The sequence below is a fragment of the Haliaeetus albicilla genome, chromosome 11 (assembly GCF_947461875.1).
Source record: "Haliaeetus albicilla chromosome 11, bHalAlb1.1, whole genome shotgun sequence".
Taxonomy (NCBI): domain Eukaryota; kingdom Metazoa; phylum Chordata; class Aves; order Accipitriformes; family Accipitridae; genus Haliaeetus; species Haliaeetus albicilla.
In genome coordinates, this window is record NC_091493.1 from 13,159,991 (window position 1) to 13,179,815 (window position 19,825).

General features: G+C 39.0%; 1 protein-coding gene and 1 long non-coding RNA gene across 4 annotated transcripts in view; one reads left to right on the plus strand and one right to left on the minus strand.

The window, feature by feature from the left end:
* Nucleotides 1–5,950, plus strand: part of LOC138687704 (uncharacterized) — a 44,907-nt gene extending 38,957 nt beyond the window's left edge. The window contains exon 5 of one of the 3 annotated variants that reach the window (XR_011326821.1): nt 5,821–5,950. This is a non-coding gene — a long non-coding RNA (uncharacterized lncRNA). Of the gene's footprint in view, nt 1–3,299; nt 3,426–5,820 lie in introns of those variants that run through there. The other 2 variants (XR_011326822.1, XR_011326823.1) reach the window with 2 other exon arrangements.
* Nucleotides 1–19,825, minus strand: part of RET (ret proto-oncogene) — an 89,224-nt gene that overhangs the window by 27,219 nt on the left and 42,180 nt on the right. Inside the window, exons 2-9 of the mRNA XM_069796181.1 lie at nt 15,462–15,713; nt 13,456–13,749; nt 12,743–12,984; nt 10,824–11,025; nt 10,156–10,355; nt 5,725–5,983; nt 4,424–4,549; nt 3,421–3,531 (exon numbers count right to left, since the gene is read on the minus strand). Coding sequence (XP_069652282.1) covers nt 3,421–3,531; nt 4,424–4,549; nt 5,725–5,983; nt 10,156–10,355; nt 10,824–11,025; nt 12,743–12,984; nt 13,456–13,749; nt 15,462–15,713 — 1,686 coding nt within the window. The remainder of the gene's footprint in view (nt 1–3,420; nt 3,532–4,423; nt 4,550–5,724; nt 5,984–10,155; nt 10,356–10,823; nt 11,026–12,742; nt 12,985–13,455; nt 13,750–15,461; nt 15,714–19,825) is intronic.

Genomic DNA, 19,825 nt, shown 5'->3' on the forward strand with positions numbered 1-19,825 from the left:
CATCTGCCTCAAATGTTCATCTCATGGCTGTCCTGACTCAGTTTCCTCATAAAGCATTATGGTTCTGTATCAGTGAGGTCATCTTACATTTTAAAATTCTCCCTAAAATATCTTCTCTAGCCTACTTAGTTTAGTTTCTCTCCACCATTGTCTTACGTATTTTTTAACTCATGAGTTGATGTACAGTCCAGTGGTATAGACCAGTGGTCTGCAGACTTGAGTTCCATTCCTGGTTCTGATGACAGTTTCCTCTTACCTTAGAAAAGTCAGTGTACTGTTCTACATATCATTTGTTCCATTGTCAAATGGAGGTAACAATACTTAATCACGTCTGTAAAATGCCATGGGATACTCCAGTGAAAGCACTAAGAGTAAGTGCCAAGCGTAAGTGATAAAAAAATGCATCTTTCCTTATCTAAAAATTCATTGTTTAATCTTAGGAAAAAAGTGCAGAAACTCATACAGAGCTACTCTTGATTTCAAGGAGGCATTCTTCAGGCAAAGTAATTGCAACTGTATTTCCAAGTAAATAACTTTCTTCCTGCATATATTATAAAAATGACCATTAGTTGTGACATTTTTCATCTATAAACTGCCTTAATCACAAACAGCATTGTATAGACAGAAACCAATCAAGTTCTGCAAGTTTAGCCACCTCTCAGAAAAATCGCCTAAACCACAAAGGGATTCAAAAGATGAACAAGTTTTTTTCAATGTAGTCATCTTTTTATTTCAACTCATTTTCCTCTATCCCATCTAAGTCGACAGTAGAATGAATGACTGTTTCTTTTACATTTCTTTGGATGTGTAACACAAATTGAGAAAGAGGATATTTTTTGGCAACGTAAAGGCAAACATCCTTTCTTAGAAAAAGGGAAACAGGGACTTGAGTATTTAAGCAAAATAGATTTTGACCATTTTTCTAGAGAGGCCACACCTACTAAATTGTATGCAGCTCAGCTGGTTCATTTTGGAAGAGACTGTCCTGAGTCCCTGCTCTCTGAGCTGACACTTGTTTGAAGAAGCGTTGGTGTTCCAAAAAATTCTTGATTATTCCCCCACCAGCCAACTTTATTGTGGAGAGGTGATGAAATAAAGTTTCCATTAGCCTCAGAAAATTCATATGTATTTATCTAGATCTGCCTACGTCTGAGGACCCGGAAGAAGCAGGAAGCAGGGGATGAGCAGGTCCTATCTAAACTGGTCTTGAGCGAGGGATCTGAAGATAAGGGGGTTTTACACAGCAGGGAAAGGAGTACCTTGTCACTGCAGATGTACATTGGAAACATACAGCTTTCTATAAGCAATCCAGAGACCCAAAAATGTATTTTTCACCAATGCGTTGCTGGTGGGGAAATTCCAAGAGTTATCAGTATTGTTTTGAATTGCGTTGTGTTTCACACGCTCCTGTTTTAAACCATTAGCTGTTTCCATTGCCCTGTGGTGAGAAAGAGCTTTCCCTGCTTCAAGGTCACTTGGAAAAAGGGAAAACCGTGACCCTATCCCACACCACGTAGAAACTCAAGAAATTCAGAAAGTAAAAACACTGGTTGTTGGACAAAACCAAAGACGACCAACTAACACTACAAACAAAGACATACAAAGCAAGGTAGAAGCCTAAGCACTGTACTTTTTTTTTCCCTGATCAGAAAGCCAAAGTTCAGAGGAACCTACAAAGATGAGTCACTTACAAATGTTCAGCCAGATTCACACACTGCAACCAGCCCCGAAGCAGTTACTTACTACAAGAAAGTCTTTTGCTTAAAATGCAATTAGGTTGCCTCTATTTGATAGGCACAGCCACAGCACCAGTTGTTTCAGCCGAGTGCCCTTGAATGTAATAGTGTTAGTGTAAGAAAGCAATTTTGGGACTCCAGTACATAGCCATCATAATGATAGATGAATTACAAAAATAAGTATTTTAGCAACTGTCTGTACTTAAAGAATATCCTTGACCTTAACGCATCTGGGCTTTCTATTTATTGCTTGCCATTCTCAAAGAAATGTTCCCTTCCAGTAAAAGTTGGTATAATGGTACTCCTGCATGTCTGAGCTCCCAAAACACACTCATTTCTTTGTCTGTAAATACACTGATTTCGGGCACCAGCTCAGGTACTGAATTGCATCAAATCATGTTTAAAATTATCCAACTCAAGCATTAGAAAGGCATACATAACATCTTGAAAGCTTGTCTTACTTGCCTGCTTCTATTATCTAATAAGACAGTATTTTTTTCAGGCTTCTTTTGAGCAAAACATCTGATGCTGCATATGTTGCACATTACATGTTTTAGCATTGCAGCCTCTGGCACAAATATTTCCACTTTTAGAATGACAACTGACTGTGGTTATTACCAATACAGAATTCTTTTCAGATCATTAGAGAAGTTACTTGCATTCACTTCAAGCATTTCTGCCACTTTAAGGATTGTTTTTATGCACTCTAATGAAATAATTATCTTTGTGATAAAAGTAATTTACAATACACAATCCCATTCTTGCATATAAAAAATACAAAGATGCCTCTTTATTCATTCATTTTATAAAAGAACGTAAGTCCTAGCCTGTAAGAAAATGCTAGTTCCTCTAAGACTCCATTTCAAAATGTAAACTTGGAGTATACAATGTCAGAGCCAGAAGAATTATTCAAGAAACATCTATGTCTTTATACCTGACTTAGATACTGATAGATAAAAAGATCCACTTAAAAATTATCATCTTATAAAAGACTGAAATTGCTCAAGTGCAATACACTGTTTTTCTAACCTTTTTATCTTCAGGGTGATTTGTGAACTTGCAGGTATGAGCAGGCATATGAGCAGAATGTAGAAAGATGTATTCAAGAAAAAACACAAATGCATTTCAGTTCTTCCTTCAGAAACTGTTCACGTAAATCTCTGCCTGTATCTTCAAACAGATAAGGCATTGGATCATTTTGATGGTCACCTGTCAAATAAGGCCAGGTGCATTTCCCCAAATGATCCTCTGTAAGCAAGTTTATTTTAAATTGAAATTTGTTTCTTCTTACTTATTTAAATTGGATTTCAAATAGGCATGGTTTCCATCATATTGTGCTAGAGTTTGGAAATAGGGCGTTTACTTGCCTAAACCCTATACCTGTTTGAGCAAATACCCCCACTGAAAAACACTACCTGTGAATTAACAGAGGGAGCAGAATGAGAATTACTGAGAAAACCTTATCTTTCCATCATTGTCAGCCAATAGGTATTGGCTGACTGGCTTAAACAAGAGTAAGATTAGTCCCCATAACCTTAACTCTCCCGTATGATTCAAATGCAGGTATGACAATGCAGAGATGCTAAATATGTTGAGCTTGTAAAGGTATCTGGGATCAAGAAAGCGGAATTTGAACCGCGATCAGCAGTGACACAGAAAAGCCCATCCTAAAACGTTTCCGTACTTGTGCAGTCTTGGGGGCACACAGCCGGATCTTTGCTCTCAACCACATCACAGGTGCCATCTGGACAAGTCTTGATACTCGGGGTGCACGTGGAATAGTTTGTGGTGATCCCTGTTAACACAGAAACAGGCAGCTGCACAAATACCACCAGGCTTTGAAGGACAGCTTATTGCATCTTCTCGGTGCACACTGACACACCAAAGCACAGGTTACCGTTCTTTTTAAAATAAACATCTATGAATATAAACATCATCTGCTAAAGTAACAGGCAAGACAACAGCTAAAAGCAACTGGAAGAAATATATTTTTCACTGTGTTTTCTGCTTTTGACAGCCCTTTGGGCATGTCACTTGCAGTTACAGTGAGTACTACTTGAAAAAGAGCTAGCTGACCACTCTGAGACTGAAGAGTGGCTTTCACAACTAAGGATGTCTCTACACAATTTCACACATACTTGAATATGAAGATTACAAGCAGTCGAAGAGAATTTGTGATACTCAGGCAGTTTGAAGGGATAAAGCATCGGCACAGAAGCATTGTTCTGGAAGAGTCGAGTACTGTTACCCATCAGATCTGTGCTACAGACCACAGAAAACAGACAACAGAGACACTGCTTCTGCGCTCGCTAACTGCCTGCTGGGGCATACCTCCTCAGGGGCTCACTGGCATGTTCCAAACTCAACTCGTGGTCACAGCGATTATCTCGCAAGCCAAAGTCACCCGTTCCGGTTCCACTGCTGCAAACCCAATTCACTACCTGGTGTTTTACGTATCGTGTTCAACATCACCAGGGGCAAGATCAAGAATGACCATTCCAACTCAACCTCATTTTCCTTCCTAGTGCATGTTTCTTTTAGTTATTATGATGAATTTCTTTAGCCCCTGCTTCTGTGTAGTTTACTGTACCATGTTGTTCAGCCACAATAAATCAGTTAATATCTCTGGAAGTCAAATGCACAGTTACAACTAAAGAGAAGCTCGATTTCACACAACAGAAATGTACCTTTTCCACTCCCCTGTCTCCACTGGCATCTTCCTGTGAGCACTCCCAGGCCACCACACTCTTCACATTCAGCATGGTGCTTACTCACAGCACAAGAGTCAGGGCAGTCCTCTTCTTTTTTTAAAACTGTTGGGAAAAGTGTTTGCTGTCAGTTTGGGACAAAGGAGATGAATACACAAGCAAGTCAGCTCAAATCAGAGGGAAAACTCCATTCTTAGGGGTAGATAGGAAGGAAAGAAAGATGAAGAAAGGAGTGAAAGACTGAACACTGACTGATCAAACTACCAGTAAACTTAGATAACAGTTAAAGAAAAGTCTAGGTGTTTCTCTTCTGTGAAATAAAAGATAAACAGCAAGATCAAGATGGCATGGTTATCTTTGCTTGATACTACACTGTCAATGCCTAGAACTGTAGAAATGTGCTAACATACTGATAACAGAAAAATGGAGACTACAAGTACTTACAGCTTCATACAATACTTTTAATTAAGGGAAAACACTTAGTACTTGGGCTAATGAGCAGTAGCCCAAAGAGCACCAGCTAGAAATGTGCAATTTCAGACAGCCCAAGGCTCCTGCAAAAAGAAAAGCCCACTGCAGGCTTTTGTTTCTTCTTCCTCAACCCATTCGCTTTTGCCATAGGTGTTCTGCTATGATAGAAGGGAACAGAGGCAATTATCAGGTAGAACTGTAAGGTTTTGCATAAAGCGTGATATGGTTTGGAGAGAAATTATTATGTTTCCAGCGTATCCAGTGTAACCCTCCTCTGCTGTGGCTGTTACAGAATACTTCTAACATACTGCCCTTATGAACTTTTCAGTAAAATAAAGCCAGTGCGATTACTACATGAATGTTAAGCAAAAATGTTTTTAAAAAAAGAAAAATTGGAGAGAGAAGCGGGGAGAAAGATGATTGAATAAATATACTTAGGCCAGAGATTTGTGGTTTGATATATATATCCACACACGCACACTTTTTTTTTCTTCCATAGGAATATGTGAAATACAAAATAAAGGTCACACAGACACACAAAAAAGATTCTACTAAATCAAATGTCATCATGAATATTAGGAATTGCATATGATACACCACCTTTCTGTGCATTTGTTCTGCAAACAAGTATCTGCTACAGGCACGTCTGAATCGGAACTCAAAATGGAAATTTTGCAATCTGTATCTTGTAGCTCAGACTCATTTTCATTGCTAATGCCATTAGTTTATGGATCACCCTACTAATACACCACCTAAGACCAGTAACATTGGTAAATAAGTAAATAATTTTAATTGACTCAGGTACTTACGAGTTCCTTCCAATACAATAGTGAGGAGGGTTTTGGTATGTTTCCTGCTCTGCTTGTCTGTAGCTTGAATAGTGTATTGTATTTCCTTGCACTCAGGTCTGTGTAGCACAGAGGAATCATTCACATAAAGGCTTCCATATTTGTCTTCTCGGCCTTGAAGTATGCTGACAGGATAACAGCTTACGCTGGGGGACAGTAACTTGTAGGTGATGTTCACACCACGGAATTTCATACAGTTTTCAATGCAGATTTTTCCTATCTAGGCTCAAACACCAACAAAGAAATCACAGACAACAGAAACAAAACTATACCCAAAAATATCTGATATTTTACTACCAATGCAGTATGTGAATGCTTCAAATGTGATTTATTCTCAGTAAAAATGAAAGGTAAAGCATTACCATTGTTTTCAGGCTAGCAGCGGAAATGCAAAAAGCCTTAACCCAGAGACTCAGTGATATTTGGTGCCTACTGCTGATGGTCATCAGTGTTCAGGGCGAACAAGACTCTGTGATTTGGGAAAGTCTAAGTTCAGTCCCTGCTCTGTCCTAGGCCGATCAGTGAGAAAAACTTTGGTCTTGCTTGAGAAAGCAAAGAGCTCAGCGAGATCAAAGCTGAGACTCTTTTCAAATCAGATAGAAATCGCCAATACATAATTTTCATAATATTACAGTCAAAAAGTTTCTCGCCAGCAGAGTTCTCTGAAAGCCTTAAAAGGAGTGAGAACCTCATTGTTTCCCATTTGCAATTTTTAAAACATTTTCATCTAAAAATGAAAATACACTGGTTTGCCATATTTGACCTTCTGCCTGCCAGAATATCTATGCTAGAGGTCTCTTCAGTCTGAAACAATTTATCTAAGAAGCACAGGAATGTAAAGCCCTGTCTCCTGTCCAGCTCCTATAGGAACTGATCCAAAGCTCACTTTGGTTTTTCCATTTACAAGAGTGGTATTCGGATCAGGCCCAGAGGCATTGGCTTTCCTTGCAGGGAAAACCACAATGTGAAGGGTGGGGTGTTACTGAAGGGAACCTGGTGATGGATTCTTTTCAAATGCTGCAGTTAAGATGTCTTTTCAAGTAAGACCACTGTGGGTAAAAGTGTATCTGTACATCTTGGTTTTAGCATTCTTATTGAAAAATTATTCCCATTCACATCACTGACCGGTCATTTGGCACCACTTTTGTTGGCTTTTTTGTGGCAGGATAACATACAAAGACTATTAAAGCAATCAGAAGCTAGGCCATTTCTTCCATGCCGTCTCCTCTCCACAGCATGCTGGGGCTGGCAAGAAGAAAAGGAAGTAAAGACAAGACTTCAACTGTTCATAAACTCTGTCTAGACACAAGGTCTAGACAAGTCCCTTCCAGAACCACGTCATCTTAGCTTTGGTGCTACATTGCAGCTGGCTGAGTTTTGCAACTGCTTAGATGGTGTTTCTCTGAGGCAGTAGGAGAACATAATGATGTTCCATGGCATTAACCTTTATATAGACTAGCTAAAACTGTCCTTTCTGCCTACTCTGTCATAACTGCTTTTTCTAGGCACCTTTTTATGAACAGAAATTTCCTGCAAGGGGATGGAGAAGACCCCATAAATTCGGGGTCCCTGAAGAGCAGATTATCCTTAGAGTAGCACATGGGCCAGTTTTGCTTTCTCTGTATAATTTCAGGGGAAGCTAAAAATGTCTGTCCGTCGTGTCCCCCCCCCCGCCCAAAATTTCTACAAGAAAGATAGGCTTTCTTTTTTTGCCTGATTCCATGTGGGAAAGCCCAAGTTTGTAACTTCGCTCTGCACCGCAGGTTCTGGAGTCAGCACAGCTCTCAGTACAGCCCCAGGGGAAGGAGGTGGAAGCAGGCAGCTCCTCTTTCTCATGAGGAGGGTGAAAAATAGCCTGGTAATCGGAACTAACATCAACATACAGGGGAGTAACCTACAAAGGTGCATTTTGCAAGAGTCTCAATAGTTAACACAGAAATACCATTATCAGAAATAGGAACAGAAAAATCCATCTTTTGAGCTCCAGAGTTTAATAAAGTCTGGATAATGATAATGTTCCTCTTCACTGAATTCCAGGGACATTTGGACATATAACCTCTCTAAAAATCTCAGCCAATGTTATTCGTCATTTGTCTCGGTAAATGTCAATAGAGCTTTAAGTCCTTTGATAAGTTAAATGCCACTGGGCAAGCCTGTACCGTCAGGCCATGCTTCTGTTATTCAATTCATTTAGCTGCTCAAATAGACAAATGGCATCAGCCCAGCAGTTAATCATTTCTTCACGCTCTTGTGTTTTCCTTAGGGCAAGAGACAGTTCAGCCTTCATATTGATTTGGCCCAGTACTTTTCCTCACTGCTCTGGCACATCACGGCTAATTATGCAGACGACTTTAATAATGTGAAGTGCTGGGGACTAAGCTGCTTACATTGACTTGTGCTCCAAGCCAAGCACACTGTAAATTCAAACCCCGTCTCGGAAGTAAGCGGATGACACTTTAACTGATTGAGAACACCACCTCCAGAGCTAGGATGAATTTTGCACTTTGCTGGTTGAGAATCAGAACAAAATCTCTTTGTGAATTTGTGTTTGGGCAGCACAAAGAAACATCTCTTCCCACAGACTTGGAGTTCTTGCCAGGAACAGTTTTCCCTGCTACTACTGCCACCCAGTGAAACTGCACAGTTAGTGGGAAGCACCATGGTTTCCAGAAGCCCTAAAATTCCCTTTCAGATGTTTGACTGTCCTGACAACATGCAAAACCAGCAGCTTTAAAAGTTAACCAGGTTTTGTTCTGGGTTTTTTTTGTTTGTTTGTTTTGTTTTGCATTCTGGACCTAGAAAACTATATGCTCCCAGACTCCAAACGAATCTGTTCAAGCAATCTACGGTATGCACAGATAAATATGGTTTAACTAAATTTAATCTGGAACTCATTCATTCATAATATTATTGTATGCATACACCTATATATAAAATCTGTGTGTATATGTGTATATTTATACATACATATACACACACACACATGCACACACCCCAAAAATGAATTAATTCATCTATATTCATACATACCTAAGTTAAGTTTCCACACTTGTTACAGTTACAGTCATGCTGTGACATACATACAGTTGCAGCCCATTTCTAGACGCTAAGAGCTAGACCACAAGTATCTTACGCACCTATGCTATTATTTCTTCTAGGGGAAACCCACTGTTTTCACCCTATCTCCAGGCAAGAGTTTTTTTACACTGCTGAGAATAAAGCTTTCACAATCTGGTGCTACAAAAAACCCCAAACCTAACATAAAAAAATATTGTGTTCTGCACAAAAAACACAGAATATGCTCTGAAGTTTCTAACAGACTGCAAATTTAAAAGTTGCAGCCACAAGGCATCACAAAATGTCATAAAGAAGTAGCTTTTTGTAGGTAGCCCACTATGTGGGCAAACTTGGTATCTTTCTCTTATTTAGGATATTCAGTGCAGACTACAGGTAAAATGTCTCTTGATGAAGCAGTAGCATTTTTATTGGTCATGTAAGACCTGTTCCGTACTCTGAAGAGCTATCAAGCCATAGTGCATTTCATCAGATTAAATATAAGAACACCTAATATATCTAACTTTCCTTTTTGTTTCTTTTTACAATTAGCCAGAAGCTTAAATATTAATAAAACTGAATTCTTCTTTAGAAGTCTTCTAATGAATTGGTTTTCTCTGCAATTGGGATCACCATATTTTAGTCTCAGTCCTCCTCTCTGCTACAAATACAGAGGCGGTTTTATAGCTTTATTTAGTTATGAGGCATGCTTTCCAGCAGATCTCCCAAAATGGCTCATCACTGATGTTTTTAATATTCACTTTCATAACATTAATTATATTGAACTAGTTCTTTATTAATGTACATGTTCCATAGGAATTACATTGTAATTTTCACCTGATTAATGTCAACCTGTTAGAAAGTGTTTCTGGAAGGCATTATTAATGGCAACGGTAGTGATTAAGCTAAAAGGACGGTTAGATTAGGAAACACATTAATTACTAACTAGCCGTTATCTAGAGAAAAGCCATTAAGATACTGGAATATGTACAGCTGGGACTCCAATAGCTGGGACAAGTTTCTTTTTTTGCCCTTGACATTCTTCCAGTTATTCATGCCTAAGCCACTCATGGCTGCAAGTCTTCCTGTCTATAACACATGTTATTTTTCTCTATTAATACTTCCATGTGTGGTCCCTCCTCTGTTATTGTGTGACAGGAGAGCTAGTGTCCAGTCTACCTGCTATCCACTGCATCCAGCAACAATCACTGATACTACATTTTTCATTAATTCTACTTAAAACAGCTAAAACCAATGCTTTAACGCATCTCACCCCAGTAATCTATCTATTAAGCTCTGCCTCTAAGAGCGTGTAAGTATAATTAACACAGTTCTTACCTGTGCAAAGCGTTCAGCATTTCTATTCACTGTGAACTGGTAAGTCATGTTTGGAAACTGAATGCTGACAGGGAGGATGGAGACATTGAAATGAAGAATCACTGATCTTTCTGGGCCATGAAATTCTGTGTCATTCACCAAAACATCCAACTGGAAGGAACGATGCTCTGTGACTGAAATACTTTTATTCAGTACCAGTTCTGCAAAGGAGAAGATTAGTCCATTACCGACCCACATTATCTGCAAATGTGTATTTTGATACTGCAATCCCAACAAAATTATACATATCAAAATTATACATATCAGAGTTATTCCTAACAGGAAACAGAAGGTGAGTTAAATATGAAAATATGCTCCTATAGAGTTATACTCTGTGCCATGCAAGATGTTTGGAGAGGTCCCCTTCCCTTCTAACCTACCATGCTGAGAATCCTGCAATCAGAACCTCTTGGTTATCGGTATACACAACATTATCCCATACGCTCCCTATCCCAGAGATGCACAAACTCCATTTTTTCCAGTACATGTTTAAAACTCAGCATTTGCTTAACTTGAAATTTCTCAGCTTTCTTTGGCTCAATATTTACAAAATGCTTGAAAAAGTTCAAGAGCTTATTGGTCAATTACTAACAAGCAACTTCTCCTTTATCTGAAGAAAGAGACCTTACTGTACTCATGTTGAGTTCCCCTCACTTGGCTGCCATTTGGGCTGAAGTGGATTTCATCGAAGATGTGCTCTACCCGAAATGTTTCACTTATCCAGGGATCATCGGTAATGATGGTTCCTGTGTATTTCTTTCTGCTGCTTTCAAGGGGATAAATAGGTGTGGTGTCTGCATCGTATACAGTTAGTGTTGCAAGAACAGTTCCCTAGAAGGAAATAATAAATGACATTGCTGAATGACCTGAAGCTTTCTTCCTCTGATATGTGTTTAAGAGATTGAAATATTGGTCAAATAAAACCTTACAATTTTCACTCAAGCCCACTTTCATTCAAATTCATTTTAAGCTTCAGGTTACCACTATTTCACACCTATTTGAATCTGAGTTGAAAGGTCAAAAGAAGATGGCAGTGAAAAAGAATTTGTCATATAATCATTTGAGTCTATGTCTAAATACAGTGCTAAACTTTTGAGGTAGGAAATGAGTGCACGAGCACAGCTCTTGATTTTGTCATTTTTTAAAATCAATGTTATTCTACAATACTACTAAAATAAGGCAGGTGAGTAATATGTGCATTTAAAAGACATGAAATACATTCAGACAGGTCAAACTCATTACCCAAATGACAGAAGTGGCCTGGGTTGTCTTGTCTTCTGCTTAGTCTACTAGATTGCTGTTGTCTACCTGGACACTGAAGCCACAAGGCCTTTAAGATTTTTATTAGCAATTCTGTTGTTTCAAGTTCGTCTAGTTTGCAAATATACTGATTTTTTTCCTCACTGCAAAATGGCAGTGAAATTCACTACGTTCTGAACACTTTGCAGGCATGTAACTTCAAAGAGGATATTTTATTTTAGAAAACAGTTTTATGAGACCTTCACTTTCTATCATACAGAGCTAAATGAAACTCCCAAATCTGAAAATTACCAAAAGTAAAAAGTAATTACTTTATGCCCAGGCAAATATAATGTGTTCATAGGTGTCTTGTCAACACTTGTTCTAGTCGGGAGGTGGCAGCAAACTCCCAAAATCATTATTTTCCCTTCCAGACACAAAGAGGAAAATGTACTTTGAAGGGAAATTTGACTACAAAAAAAAAGATGTTGTTGTTATGGAACAGAAGTTCTCTCACAAAAAATGCATCATTTAGGCCCTAAAAGAAGCACCTTCTTTATACCATTGATTTTTAAAGGGTTGTTGCTCTGGTAGAAGAGCCAAAGAGCCAACCTGTATACTTCTCTACCGAAGCAAGGGGTGTATGCGTGCAGGGGGCACACACAAAGCCACCCATGGGTTCAGACCTCCTGAAAGATCACCTTGGCACGGTAAGGGAAAAGTGGGAGGACACCATCAAAGCAAGACCCTGGAGCTCTCCCTTAACAGCCTGACACTGGAAACTTTAACACCTTTGCAGGCACAATGTTTGTCTGCAGAAGGCAACCGCTTCTTTTAGCTTTCTGTTACTGGTACAGCATCCTAATATATGTTCTGAATGTAGTCCCAATATCTTACATAGATTTGCATATATGGGAAGATACACACATACACTTGCTCTAACAACACGCAATTTTAGCCACCTAGGGGAAGCAACCCCGTAACAAATACAGAGCAGAGCCCAGTATGGGGAGATATGGTGATCTTGACCACAGTCTCAGCAATGGTCCATCCTGACCTCAGGAATGCTCACATTTCTTTACACTGTTTAATTCCTAACCCAAACTCTTCATTCTTTGGGGTCTGCATAAGATATAACTCGGGGGAGAGGAATCCTACAAACCCAGCATTTTACAATCACAGGTCTGTAGAGTATGGTGTGGTGATGTGCTCGTTGCTGAGATCCATTACCCAGAGCACGGTGTTTCCCAGTAGTCCTGCCCCCACCGCTGCACTCCTACTTCAGGGACTAGATACAGGAGAACATTACCTCTTTCCTGTTGAACTCCACGACAGCATCTGCAGAATCAGTGCCATTGGGAAGGAAGGGAGGAGAGTCATCTTCATCTAACACATTCACCAGGAAGGGCACCTCAACCTGCATTTCCCTGAAGCCCTCTCTCACGGTACATTTGGCAATCAGCTCATATCTTTCTCTCTCTTCTCGATCTAGGCGCTGTGTCACACTCACGCCGGTGGTGTTCTCATTGTATCGAAAGGGCATACCTTCAGCTGAAACACACAGTATGAATAGGGACAATCACTTCCCGCTATAGGACTCTGATAGTTTCCTTCTTTAATACTCTTTTCCAATACAGTAAATCCATTTGGACTGCATGATAAAAGGCAAACTTGGAAGTAAAACAGAAGGGAGTTGTGGGGTTATATTAGAGTAGGCAGAAAACATGGAAGAGATGGAAAGATCCTACGGTCTACAAGCAGCACAATTTAAAGCTCAGGATATTCCCAGTCTGCTCTTTGCAGGTGCAAACTTCTAAAACCAATCTTTTCCTTACAGAAGGGGACAGTCCTCCTTGCCATCCCCTCTGTATATATCAAAGGCAAAATCTTCAGGCTCAGTTCATGTTTGCAACGGAATTTCCTTTATAGAGTCAATCTAGAGGACCTACTACAAAAGAGATCTTAACAGTGCACCTGTTTACATCTATTGCTGGTACGCGAGTGGCTCAGTTCTAGTTTTACCTGCCAGCAGTTTGTAGGAAATGCTGAGATTCTGACACAGATGATGAACTGAGGGTAACTGGAGCTGATGAAATGTGCCAGGTGGTTTATTCTCCTTGATGTGAAAGGAGAGATCCATTTCTGTGAAGCAAAGCTGCCTTGCGGTCAGGGAACTGCAAGCTGGTGCAGTAGCATTGATCAAGGAGAGGAAAACCGTGGTGCGCGTAGCAGAATCGCATTCCTTCTCTTGGAAAGGGTGGGATGAAAGGAAGACATACAGCATCACCTTTGATAACGGCATCCAGTTTCCTACAGCTTCAGAAAAAAAACCAAACCAAACAAACAAAAAACCCAAAACAAAACAAAAAAAAACAAAAAAACAAACCACCAGAAATATTTTACAGAAGACAAGCCAACATTTCTTTTACTCATTTTGTACTCTAGTCCATTATTCCACAAACAACCATATAGTCCTATTATGTAATAAACCAATTCTTCAATACGTAACCTGCTGGTGGGAAGACCGTAAACCTTAATCTTAGTAACTCCACTAGCCAAAAAACTATAGGCGTTAGCACCAATTTTATGTTGTAGAACCTTACAGAACAATATCAGCATTCTGTCTGTAAGACACTGATATAAACCAGGCCACTGTTAGTAATCAGCTTTTTGATGGGACTGGTTTCTGGAGGCACCAGGACAGAGTGGGGTGGCAGCAGGGAAAAAAAAGTGCCTGAAATGGCAACAGATATTCAGGACAGATCCATAACTACTATCATTTAAGTCACAGCGTTCTGACAGTTTATACCAGCCAAGGATACGGGCCAAACCGTTTACGTTTAGACGACAAATTGCTTCGTCGTTTTGAAATATAAAGAGCTGGTCAAAAGATAACATAGAAGTTAAAACCAACCTGTGGCATTTACTAATACACCCTCAAGCCTTAATTATTTTGACTACCTTGCTTTGACTACAGTCAGAATGATAGTATCTCTGTAACAGATCTAATTAACTTGAAAAGATGCTCTAGGTCACTTTGATCCATATGAACAAAACAAGACTCTCAAGTTCTGGATAGCTGTTCTTTCTTTGTTCAGTTACAAATAGCTATCTGATATTCATGAAGACCGAGTACCAAAAATGCAGCGAAAATGGGTGAGATACGAAGCACTCAGCACTTAAAAAATAAAGCTGTAAGCATCTGAAGTTGAACATTTCAACATCAAGGCACCTAAGTCAAAGGGTAGTGTTGATACATGGCTCTTACAGACTCAAGACAGTTACTACAGACTCTCTCCAACAGCAGAATTTCTGCAACTGATCACAGCAGTATGCCATTAACTCCTCACCCATTTCCTTCTCCACCATCTAATGATACCTAATTTCCTCATAGATCAAAATCACCAAAACCAATTTAGTGCTAGAGCATAAAAAAGAAGGGGAAAAAACTGAGATAATTCATTTCTGTCGTTCAACAGTAAGCTTCTCTAACAAAGCCAAATCTCAAGTGAGGGAGAGAGGTACACTTAACCATTTCTTCCAAGAGCTGTTTGTCGTTGCATGCAAATGTACTTTGTGAATCCATGTTACCAGAGTTCAAGGACTGCTTTATATAAGAGTCTGAACTGATCTAACTGCATTGGTCTGGGCATTAAGCACCTAGCATTAACACAGTAGAATTGGCTTAATTTGCATGAGTAGATGAACAAACTGCAAATCTCAATGTAAAGCTGTGATTTATACAGCTGTGAAATGCAGAAAAAAGTATTTTGAGTAATGCAACTTTCCCACTGTACTGTAGTCCACAGTATGAGCAACTGGATCTGTCCCAGGTCAGTGTTTGCTTTGGCATATGGTTCCCTGCATTTGTTGTGGGTTTCGTTGGGTCTGGTTCCTCATTTTAAAAGGGCAGACGTGTTTTTTCCAAATTTGACACTCATATGCTGATAGATAAATCCCATGATCTGAACATACTTTGCTTTAACAACAGATACTTCAACAAGAAAAGCTAGTCTTCTCATACTTACACAGCATGTTAAAGTCTTCTCTATCCAGGCTTTTACTGAGGTAGAGAAGTCCTGTTTTTTCTCTGATTTGAAACCAATGATTTTCATGGGATCTTGCTCGAGAAATGACAAGATTCTGGCACAGATGAAAGTGGGCCACTTCCCCATGTGAATCCCTCAAGGCATGGATGCGCAGGAGTGGCGTACCTGCTGGCTGATCAATGTAAACATTCTCCGAGTACTCTTTCCTGGGGAAGTAGAGACCAAAGGCAGCTGCGAAGGAAGGCACACAAGAGGAGAGGTGCTCCAAGTTAAATGATTTTTGCACTAGTATTTTCTTAAGAGATGCATTTCCAAAGAACCAAGGCTTCATTCTCTAGAGCTTAATGAAGCATTAAAAAAAGATGTGGAAAAAGGTAGATCCTCATCTGGTGTAAATAAGTACAGTTTCACCGCTCTCAAGCCAGGGACGTAGCCACCAAAAATTTGGCCTATAGTTTATGTTCAAGTTACAAAATCATCTGCTTTTTGAAAGCAAAAATGCTTTGCTGTAAACATGGCCCAGTTTAAGCAGAACACTTAATGAAGCTTTGCTTGCCAAATTTTACTTAGGCTCGTATCTGGAGCGCTCAGCTGTCATTCCATTCTCTCACAGATGATATTCAAAGAAGGAGAAAACCTTTGATGAAATCACACACTTTAAAAGCCTAAACACGCTCTCTGTTGAGAGAAAACACAGAAATGTATCGATGGCCTGCACACTTTTCCTTGGATTACATAAAGCTTCTCTTACATAGGAGTCCTTTCGTGGCTCCCTCCCTTTCTAAACAGGCCAGCACGAGACTTCTGGTACAGAAAATGGGAGTTGTTTAAATAAAATTGATATGAAAGTCTTACAAGTATTTAAAAAATGACAGATGGGAAAGCTGAGAACTGACTTTCCTGAAATGGGGAGGGAAACGTACATTTATTTTTAATACCATGACTGTGACTGGCCCATTGTTCTTCTCTGATTTTTCACCCCTCTGACACTGCAGGCATTTACATTTAGTAGGGCTCAACTGCCCCCTGATACCTGTTTCTTCAGCTGATCTCATCTTACTAGGTCACCTTGCAATGGCCTCTCTATGCCTTTCCAATGCTTTCCTTCCAATTCTACTGCTTGCAGATATGATGACAGTGGAACGCTTGATAAGCAAGGAAGGTACAAAGGGATGCTCATTGCATTTGTGTGCACTGAAACACTGGAACTGTCACTCTTGTACTTCACCTGCACTCATAGTCAATACTTGCTCCCATACAAAAGAATACTTGCATACTGCAGAATTTTGCATCATTTAATCTGATTTGATAAGGAGTAAGGCATATAAAAGGCTCACACATCTGCTGAACAAATGAAAATAATAACAGTTTCCATATGTTACTGATACAAGACTATCTTAGCTTAAATCAAGCCAGATAAAACTGGAAACGATGGTAATACAGCAGTAAAATTAGGGACATAATGCCAAAACATCTTCAAAATAGTATCAGGCTGTAGCACGTATTTATTTTTTATTATTATTGGATCCATAAACTGTTCTACTGAACAGAGAGGACCGCAAACAAACTGTAAACAAGAGACCTCTAATTTCATTTGGAAATACCACAGAAACCACTGTACCTTGCAATGATTCCTGACATCACCAGTATCCCTGGATTTACAGAGGCTCTTTTTTTTTTCCCTACATATACTCTGCAATGTATGAATAAAGTGGTAAAGTAGTAATATGGTAGGTGAATTCACTCCAAAGTAATTAATTCAAAGGGAAGCCAATAACAATCTTTTGGAGAGTTTGAGAAAATCATTAACTCCTGACGTCCCTTGTCTGGAAGAAGACTATTACTTCTGGTTCTGGTGCTATCACCATCTTTTTTGTAAGTAGATTCCTGAACATTCATAATAAATTTCAAATGTTTTTCCAGTCTGTCTGTCTTTTTTGAAGTGCAGGAAAACTTGGTGAATACGCACTGCTAGAAGGCCTAACAAACCAGTTCATTAACAAGAGGGATAAGGTGATACCCACATAGTAAGCCCAGTCCCAGTGCAAGCAAATAGATATCTTTGAGGTATTTTCTATAAAATCTTGGTTCTAGAATTATGAAAACTTCCTCACAAGAAATTCAACACTGAAAATTCACTGCTCAAGACTAAAAAATTGCTTTTAACCCACTGATGTATACAAATGAGGCTTATACAACATTAGCTACAGGACAGAGGGATATTTGCTTTTTCCCTTATTTTTAAGACTGGCGTCAGCAGTTCTAACGCAAGTGATGCTGTGTGCTCAGCATCACAAACACATCACACAGTGCAAGAACTGGCACCACAGCAAGAGACATGAAATCACCTCCAGTAAAAGGAGCATAGAGAAAGTAGAATATATATATAAACAGTATGGATGTGTAAGTGTGAAATTGGAAAAGAAAAGGGAAAAATGGGATACTTTGAGTTGTAATTATTTATTTCCTTGTCTTAAAAAAGTATGTTAAACTTTACATGCTTTGCTCTACAAATCTGGGCCCACACTGCACGCTAGTATGTACGCAGTCGTGTTTAACAAATCACATGAATAATTAAGACAGACATTGCCACTTAAACATCTGAAACTCTGCATGCAACTACACCTCAGCAGAGGTCAGCATCCTGACTGCTCTGCATTGGAAAGAAAAAGTTAGTATTTATGCTGCAGACTCTCTGAAATTCTTTGGCATCAGTTGACAGGAGCAGTCGTCTCTGTTCTCAGGAAAAAAAGGGGAAAAAATCCTGTAATATAAAAATTTGATTTCTCTGTAGATAACAGAAATGCAAACCAATGCTTTGTATTTTGAAGAGAGAGGAGGATTCCTTCATAAAATAATTTAGAATTTCCATCACTAATTAATCCGAGATGTTTTTGACAAATATAAAAGCCACTTCAAGAAATTAGGAAAAGCCGCTGTAAGAAATTTAAGTAGAAGCATGATCTTTTTCTCCCTGATTCAAACCGAAAAGCTGATGAAACTAAATTCTGACCATAAAAAGTGTTAGTTTTTAGTACAGAGCATACTTCTGCATTAAGGACAACACCTAAGGATAGTTTTAAGTGACACCAGTAGATATGACATACTTCCACGTTTTACTTAGAAAACCAGTATTTCAAGTGAAGAGACTTTACAACACTGTAGAAACTTAGAATGTAAAATAAAATAAAATAAAAAAATATAAATTTGATTTAGCCACGTAACAAGATTCACCCAGTGCTGCTGATCACAAAATTACTGGGATTTTGTAAAGTGGTTTGTGTCACTCTCTAACTCCATTTCAAGCACTGAAAGAGATGAGAGGTATGCAACAGACTGCCCAGGTCACAACTACACTCCGCATATAAATCTTTGGAGGTTGATTTTGAAGGAGACCTTTGAAGTAGAAACGTAGCACCCACTTCTCCGAGCTGCGTTCATTCCTTTAAGCCCTAGTAAGTTAAAACCAGATTCAATAAACTTGCCATCTGGCAAGTATTCTGCAGGAGGAAGAGGTTCTAATCCTGGCCACAGTTCCTTGTGTCCTTAAAAAAAAAAAAAAAAATAAAATCAATTTCCAAGGACTTGTGCAAGCTCCTATGGAAGCCAGATGGAGTTTTTATTGAATCTGCCATTTAAATAAAGAAGAATTGAGATGGTTACACTCAAAACTGATGGTTAAAGTGCTATTGCTTAGGAATTAAAAGCAGAGAAACATTTCATGTTACAACCTTGAAATACACCACAAGAAGGCTGTGCACTGTAACATAGATGAGTAACATGAAAGAGAGAGAGAGAGAGTGTTATTGAAATGTTTTGGAATCTGAACTTTTTTTTAGAGGACACTTCAGCTCTCCCCTATTCTATAATCAGCACAGAAAACACAGCAAGCTCTGATGGATGAGCAATATTACGTGATAATAGCATATCAGTAACATACAGAAAAGTGATCACATTTAAGCGGATGTAATGCTACTGACTAATAGCTCCTACAGGAAATAGATACAGTTATGACAGCAGTTTTCCAGTTCACGGAGAGAAAGCAGATAAAATGAGAGTGGAGAAATGAGATTATATATACTTTGAAGCCTTCATGATTGCCTTTTGAAATAAGGCAATTTTTCACGTGGCTTTTTTCAGTCATGAATGATTAGGTAAATAATGCCTTTTTGATACAAATTGATTTTTTTGTACAACATTTGTTGTAGAAATCTTTACATGTTTTTAGTGCTTTTTATGCTTGCCACTATAGTCTTGAGTAGCGTTGGTGGACTACTCTCGATGAAAACTGTTAAACTGACTATAGCAAGGTTAAACTCTTACCATCAACCATGATGATGAAA